A 7,397-nucleotide genomic window follows, 5' to 3' on the forward strand; every position below is an offset into this window, starting at 1 on the left:
TGTTTTTGAAAACTCAATACATGAATTATCTAAATGGATTTTTTTGTAATATTCAAAAAGATTTAAACTAATCAAGCTTTCGCTCAAGTAAAGTTGAAACAGATTTTAAAATGGAGTTGGAGGTTGAGATTTATGAAAGTTATCATATTTCATGGACTATCTATATTTATCATATTTCATGGTCTATCTATATTTATCATATTTCATGGTCTATCTATATTTATCATATTTCATGGTCTATCTATATTTATCTATAAATGTATGCATTCTTATTACATAATCTTTCATATTATATATTATATTTGTTATCAACTTTCATATCTATCTATTTAAAGAGTGGAAAAGATTCAAGAACAAAAGGTTACATGCTCTTGTTGACATGATACATTTAACGATCCTTTCAAAACATATTTAATGATTTAAATTTATAAACAAAAAAAAGGTTTAAAAAGTATATATATAAAAATTTAGTTTTGTATTCATTAAATTAAAACAAAAATAACAAATTATGCATTAAATTTTATCTTAATCACGAAAAAAGAAAATTGTAATTACAACTTTGAAATAAATTTTAAACGCGCAAACAGAAATATTTACACACGTGATTCAGTAATCTGTTTTTTTTAATTTAAAAAAGTGTGGACATTTTAGTGCACAATGTTTGTATTAAATAATCTTTTTGTAGGAGATTACTTAAGATAAAATGTGTGAGTTTAATGAACACGCGAGTTGTCTGAATAAAGAAAATAATTTAAGTCGATTCAAAACTAATATTCTTCTCTCTCTTCATTATTTGTAATCTGATCTAAATTTGTAATTTAATCTAAAGTGTGCATAATATCTGCTTTGATTTAAAAAAGATAAGAAAATACTTTTAAAGCAGGTCAGCCAAATTTTTTATTTGGACCATTAATTATTTTTTAAAGCAGATCCACTAAATGTCTCAAACGGAACTAGCATTTCTATTATACTCTATAATCTATTGTCCGTAAACAGCAATACGGATTTAATTGAATTGATGTTAATTGAATAGCTTGAATAGTTGTCTGACATTGGATTTGGATTTGGCAGATTAGAAGTAAATATCAAAATAATCTACCCAAATGCATTTGATCAAAAAAGCTAACTTGGCAGGTGAATGCTATTAAGATTTAATTGTATGGCACCATAATAAAATATTAAAAAGAAATAAAATTGAATACCTTATGTTGCAGACCCACAGCAATCCAACCTTATGTTGCAGACCCACAGCAATCCGACCAGCAATAATTGGCTATTAGTTCGAAAAAAACTTTCCTTGAAGTATTGATACTGACCTTTTACACAGCAATAATAATTTTTTAATTTTTTAATTTTAAAGGCAAAGTTTCAGTAACTAAATCAGTCCAAAAAAAACAAACAATAATCCTAGCTTTAAGATAAGACCCCTAATTCATAAACTTGAACCATGTAAGTCTCTAGTTACATGCTTCAAATTTATGAATTGTAACTACCCGAAACTTATTTAAAATCTTAAAAAGCACACAGTAAACAACTTCTTTATACTTTTGATGTACTTTTCTTTAATTTTGTACAAGTTTATAAGGTCTTCTTTAATTAACTCTATCAAGGTTTTTACTTTTTCGGTTTTGCCTACTTAGATACTTCTTCTATTTTTGAGTCCTTTTCTTTTAATAAGTGCATGTGGGCCTCGCGTTTTTCTCTATAGCTCATACGTTTTTCTTTATTTCCATCCTGTCTTTCAACAAAGTTATCTGATTTTTCTCTATAATTCACAATATTTAAAGGCTTCTCCGAAGATGATCTATGTGAAAAAGTGAGTACGTTTTTCGAGACATTTTCTGTGAAATTCACATCATATGACAGTGGTGAATGACAAGTACTTCCATCTTCTTTTAAGGATTTTTTTTCATTTTTTGTAAGAATAGAAATTTGAACTTCGTTTTGTGCTGACTTTTCGGCTTTTCCGCTATCGTACAAGATAACAATCTCTTCACTTTTAAAAGGTGTTAAATTTTCACTGAAGCTAGCATCATTTTTTTGAGATGCAGACTCTCCACTTGGTCTGTTTACAGTTGACAAACATGCATATTTAGTTAAATCTATTACACGAGAGTCCGTTTTAAACAATTCCTTTCTATTGATAGTAGGCGACTTATTTATGTTATTTGAATTGGAAAAGAGCTTAGTTGATTCTTTATTGCTGTTGTTTGGAATAAAAATTGCATAATTCCTGCAGTCATGGCTATCATTTCTTTCTTTGTTAGTAAAAACAAGTTTATTTGAAAAACCATTGATTTGGAATTTTTCTATTGGGTTTTGCTCTCGTTTTCTTGTTTTCGCTGAGTTGCCTAAATTAAGCAGACTTTCATGTACTTCACTGGTTAATTTTTCAAACTCATCGAGCATTTCTTCAAAAGATTCTGCTGAATTTAAGCATTTCGATGCAGATGGCCGATGTGAAACATTTGAAGACATGGTATCGTCATAATTTATACTTTTTCCATAGCTATTCATTGAATTATTTCCATTTTGATTTAAAAAATCTTCATCCTTTCGAACAGTTTTTACATCTTGGTTTTCATACCTTTCACTGGCATTCAAAATACAATTGTGATTATCAATAAAATATGATAACTGACTTGTACCATTTCTTATTTTCTCTTCAATATCGACGAAATTTAAATTGTCAACTTTAACAATAAAGTCTATCACTTCTTCGGAAACTGGTCGACGGCAATTTTTTAAAATCTCGAAAATGTCATCGTCAATATTTTTATCAAGTAGCTCTTTTGAGACTTGTGAAAACTCTTTAATTTTTTCTTTCGAAAACATTTTTATACAGAAGTTTGTCTCATTGTTTTTTTTAACGGTAGGGTAAATAGTTTCTTCTGTGACGCATAAAAACTTTTTTTTAAGGTTTAACTGGACTATTGGCGAATCACACTGGACAGTTAACGAATCACACTGAACTGTTAATGACTCACACTTGACAGTGAGCGAATCACACTGGACTGTTGGGGAATCAAATTGGACCGTTAGTGAATCATTTTGAATTGCTAAGGAATTACAATGAGCCAATGTCAGACCAGATTTGAAATTACTTTTGTATGCGTTGATTGGTTTTTTTGTATTTTCACGTGCAGCGTTACATAAGTTTGAATCAATAAAACTTCTTCCTTCTAAAATATCTAGATTGTTATAAGAATTCAATTTTAAAAGTTTATCGGGTTCGCAAAAATTTCTTTGCGCCAACAAAACACTATTTTTGTTTTTTATGCTAGAGTTGTTGTTTGTAGAATTAAGCTGCGTACTATCTTGAAGTTCGTGATTAAAGCCTTTGTTCAAATCTTTCTTTTTCGAAAACGACTTTTTCAAGATGTTTTCTGAAGGCTCTTTGTTAATGATATCTAGGTTTTGTTTGAAAATTGTATGTTCTTTATTTTTGAATGCGTCTGACTCGCTTCCAGTCCTTGACTTTATTATGGAAACATCTTCATCGCTTCGCTTTCGAGTAGTTCTTCTGCGCTCCTTTGTTACTTCTATATCGCTTTTCTCATTCTTATCGTTTCTTTTAAACTGTCGTAAGAATCTTGATTTAAAGGATCCACTATCATTTTTTGCTTTATTATCTAAACGAGGTAACTACTCCTATACTTTATACACATAAAATTTTTTTAAAGCTTTTTTAGAATTTTAAAAGGTTAGAAAAATTTGTGGTAAAAACTAAAAAAAAAACGTGCTTCAACTTACTAATCACTTTTGATGCTGCTTGAGCAGCCTGCTCTGAGTTTTGTGGTTCAAAATATATTTCTATATTCTTTGCCTTTTCTTTTTCTTTTTCTTTCATTGCAAGCCTTTCTCTTAGAGGAATCCTATTAGATGCGTTGTATTCATGAAAACTGCTGCTGCTACCAGGTTTTTTATTCCTAGTTTCTTGGTTATTTGCGCTTTCGAACCCTTTTTCGTTATTAGGAGATCTTTGATCATTGTTATTACTAAATATATTTACGGATAAGTTGATCTTATTTGAATTACTTTTGCTCCAAACTGTGTTATCTTCTAAAAAGATATTGTTTTCATTATCGCATATTTTTGAAACATCGTTTGTCTTTGACGAATTGTGTAGCCACGGAGATGTATCGTCCGAACCTATGTCATACAAAGATTTAGTACGAGAATTTCTGCTATCATTTAAAGCTTGATAGAGAGATTTATTACGATGAACAACATTTGCTGTGCTACGAGAATTACTTTCTTCTTTTATCTTAAAAATATTTTTTGACAAAAAACTTTCCTGCTTAACAACAATTCGCTGACTTTGATCTGATATTTTTTTAGCTTCTTCTTTAATGGCTGGTAAAGTTTCAATAATTTTGACTGAGCTGATGTTTTTTTCGTGGGAATTCTTTCCAATACCATTTACTCCTGTACGCAACCTCGCTCCGTCTTCAAGAGGTGATGGAGGCATAGAAACTAGACTAGTGCTTGACGAAACGTCAAATGAATAAGGAGAACGTTCCTCAGGCGAATATTCAAAAGCAGGCTTTGGAAAGTGATTATAATGCCTGAATAAGAAATTTGTTTGATTGAAACGAACAGCTTTTACTAGCAGTATAAAATAAAAGTTAAAACTTAATTTCTTATCATATATATTACCAAAACATTTTTTATCATCTAAAATTTAAATGTCCAGATGCTTAGACCTGTTGCAATATTTGGAGATTCTTTTAAGACCTTATTTTACATAATTTCATCCCAATTAATACAATATGGAACACTAACCTTAACAGTTCAACTGCTTTTTCAATTAATACGCCAGCATCAAGACACTTCCTCCATTCTTCCTCAGTGGCAAAAGACTGGTCATGATTTACATGCCTTTCCCCAATATCATTTGAAGCTTCGCTACTATCCAGCTGTGTGCGTAGACCTTTACAAATATATATATATATATATAGATAGATATATATATATATATATATATATATATATATATATATATATATATATATATATATATATATATATATATATATATATATATATATATATATATATATATATATTACATACAATAAAAGAATAGACAAATATTTAGAGAAAACTTTTATTGTAATTTTACAAATGTTAAAACCTCCTGTCTTTTCTGAAAAGAAAACTCTTAAAACCTTTTTACCTGATACTGCATTATCCAACTTTCGAAAAACCTTTTTACCTGACACTGTATTATCCAACTTTCGAAAACTTTTCTTAATGTGTGAAGAGGCTGACTGAAGCTTTTCTACGCGGGTTGTAAATTTTTCGGTTCTTTCCATTAGCTTCTTAAACTGTCGATCAAAGCTCGTCAAATCCTCAGGAAAGTTATATTCCGTGGGCATAAGCAACGAGTTTCTACAGCTTGCTGGCTGACTCCGATAACCGGAAACAAATCGACTTGTGTAGGCCATCTAAATTTTTTAATTAAACTGTTCACTAACTGAATAAGTATGATAAGCAATTTACAGTTGAAATCAAAAATGTACAGAATAGAAATGATAAATTTAAAGTAATAGATTTTACCTATTGATTTCGCTTTTTCTAATACTCCCTTTAATTATACAAACGAATATAAAGATATATAAAAGTCGAATCCGTCAGAAATTACAGAGAAACCTTTTTCATTGATGATGTTTAAGTTATAATACTTTGGGTTACACCTGTGTATTTATATATTTTACAACGTAGAAAGTCTTACTGAAGAATAATTTATTAGTTGAAACGTTTCATCGTTTTCTTTTAAACCACATCAACAAGAGTGTTATATACAATACAGTTGTTTTAAATTAACGGAACAGCAATTATTTCTCCATCAACAAAAAAGCGCTTAACTTTTTTCTCTAATAGAAATATAAAGCTTTTTAATACGAGATACTATTATTTTTTAAGCCACTATTGTAGTTTTAATTCGTTAAGGAATGATAATAAATCGAAGCACTTGTATAAGACTTTACTTCATCAGTCAAACATTTTGTTCTGAACTATTTAATTCAAGTTTCTTAAGTTTTTTTTTTTTTAATTTTATGATTTTTATGTACTTTATTAAAAAAATTCCTGACTGTATAAACAGTTACATAATCTTTTAGAGATAAATATATTTAAAAATATAACAGTTTCGTAAAAGAAAAGTTTTGTAAAAAAAAAAAAAAAAAAAAAAAAAATCTAGCATTTATTAAAATTGCTCTCAATTTGTTTGGGTATTAATGGTGTTAATAGGTTAACAGTCAATAAAATCAAACTTTTCAACAAATTCAATCTTTAGTTGATCTTACATTGAAATGATTTACAATAAATTATCATTGCATCTTTTTGTTGGAATACAAAGTAGATATTTAATTTCATTAGAGGTTTCGTTCATTATGATCCGATCACAACTTTTTAAATACTTCTGTTAAAGGTTTATAACTTTGAATTAAAATTCATTTTTCAACTTTACTTTCTTGATCGAGAAAATAAATTGATGGCACAAGTTAGATCATTTACTACTTTTGTGGCGAAAAAAAAAAAAGAGTGATGAAGATTAACGAATACATCTTTTCTTTTCTTTAAGTCCATATATTGCAAATGCAAATCTAATACTGAGTAATTAATAAAGTTGGTTTGAGAATGATAAATTTATTAGCAGAAAGTTTAAAAATATTCCTATTATTTAAAATAATTATTTAGGTATGAAAAAAAGCATAGTAATAGTGTTGAAGTTTTATGCTAAGTTGAAAATAATTACTGATAGAAAATTAATATTTAATCGCATGCCCCCGATTTTTTGTTACAGGTTTGCACACCTGTTCGGTACGGAGTTATTCAGACTTTGACAACGTTTTAAATGTTGTTCTTAACATTCTAGACAACATTCCAAATCTCTTGCTAATTATGATTTACAATCTCATCAATCTTAAAGAATTACGATACAATAAAAAAGCAAGCGCAAATCTTTTTGTCACGCCATGTTTAACTGTTTTTACAGTTCCTTGGGCTTCTGGTGACTAATTTACTTTTTATTTACTTCCTTCATGTTACTAAAATGATGGAATTTTGCAGAGAAATCACCACGTTTTGTTAATTTATCTGCATGCTCATACATTTTTCTTTCTAGGGCCCTTGTTTAACCAGCATTTTTCCATTTTAGAGCATTTCTGATCATCATATGAGAATAACCTAATCTCGAATAAGTATTTTCTCTCATTTTAATTTTTCAATTAGCTGTCTTTTTTCTGCGCTACAATGTTTTAAAGTACCCATAAATTCCGTTTATAAAATAATTTTATTGGATTACTACATATACTTCGTTAATTTAACACTAACATTAACCTTACCCTTAGTAATTTTAATTGATAAGAAACTACAGATGTCATTTTAAC

The 7,397-nt window shown here is 28.7% G+C and overlaps 1 protein-coding gene across 3 annotated transcripts; it reads right to left on the reverse strand.

Moving 5' to 3' along the window:
- Nucleotides 1-1,538: 1,538 nt before the first annotated feature.
- Nucleotides 1,539-5,892, reverse strand: LOC145186717 (uncharacterized). 3 transcript variants are annotated; one of them, XM_090096228.1, is made up of 6 exons: nucleotides 5,738-5,855; nucleotides 5,563-5,590; nucleotides 5,219-5,450; nucleotides 4,786-4,933; nucleotides 3,754-4,568; nucleotides 1,539-3,632 (listed from the first exon to the last, which is right to left on the reverse strand). In XM_090096228.1, exons 3-6 carry the CDS (start codon nucleotides 5,448-5,450, stop codon nucleotides 1,633-1,635), a joined length of 3,195 nt encoding a protein of 1,064 aa, XP_089952354.1. In that variant the 5' UTR covers nucleotides 5,563-5,590; nucleotides 5,738-5,855; the 3' UTR covers nucleotides 1,539-1,632. The 3 variants fall into 3 exon arrangements, with proteins under 3 accessions (XP_089952354.1, XP_079919065.2, XP_089952355.1); XM_080062939.2 differs by having other exon boundaries at nucleotides 5,563-5,892; XM_090096229.1 differs by lacking the exon at nucleotides 5,563-5,590 and having other exon boundaries at nucleotides 5,738-5,864.
- Between the last annotated feature and the right edge of the window lie 1,505 nt (nucleotides 5,893-7,397).

Source organism: Hydra viridissima, unplaced genomic scaffold (genome assembly GCF_058129835.1).
Source record: "Hydra viridissima isolate aposymbiotic clone 2 unplaced genomic scaffold, HvirCarnegie_v1 scaffold_8, whole genome shotgun sequence".
NCBI lineage: Eukaryota > Metazoa > Cnidaria > Hydrozoa > Anthoathecata > Hydridae > Hydra > Hydra viridissima.

Coding starts and splice junctions, on each gene's coding strand:
- LOC145186717 (XM_080062939.2), bottom strand. CDS start 5,450: ATGGCCTACACAAGTCGATTTGTTTCCGGTTATCGGAGTCAGCCAGCA. Junction 4,934..5,218: donor GTTGGATAATACAGTGTCAG/GTAAAAAGGTTT, acceptor ATATTTGTAAAG/GTCTACGCACACAGCTGGAT. Junction 3,633..3,753: donor AGCAGCATCAAAAGTGATTA/GTAAGTTGAAGC, acceptor TACCTCGTTTAG/ATAATAAAGCAAAAAATGAT.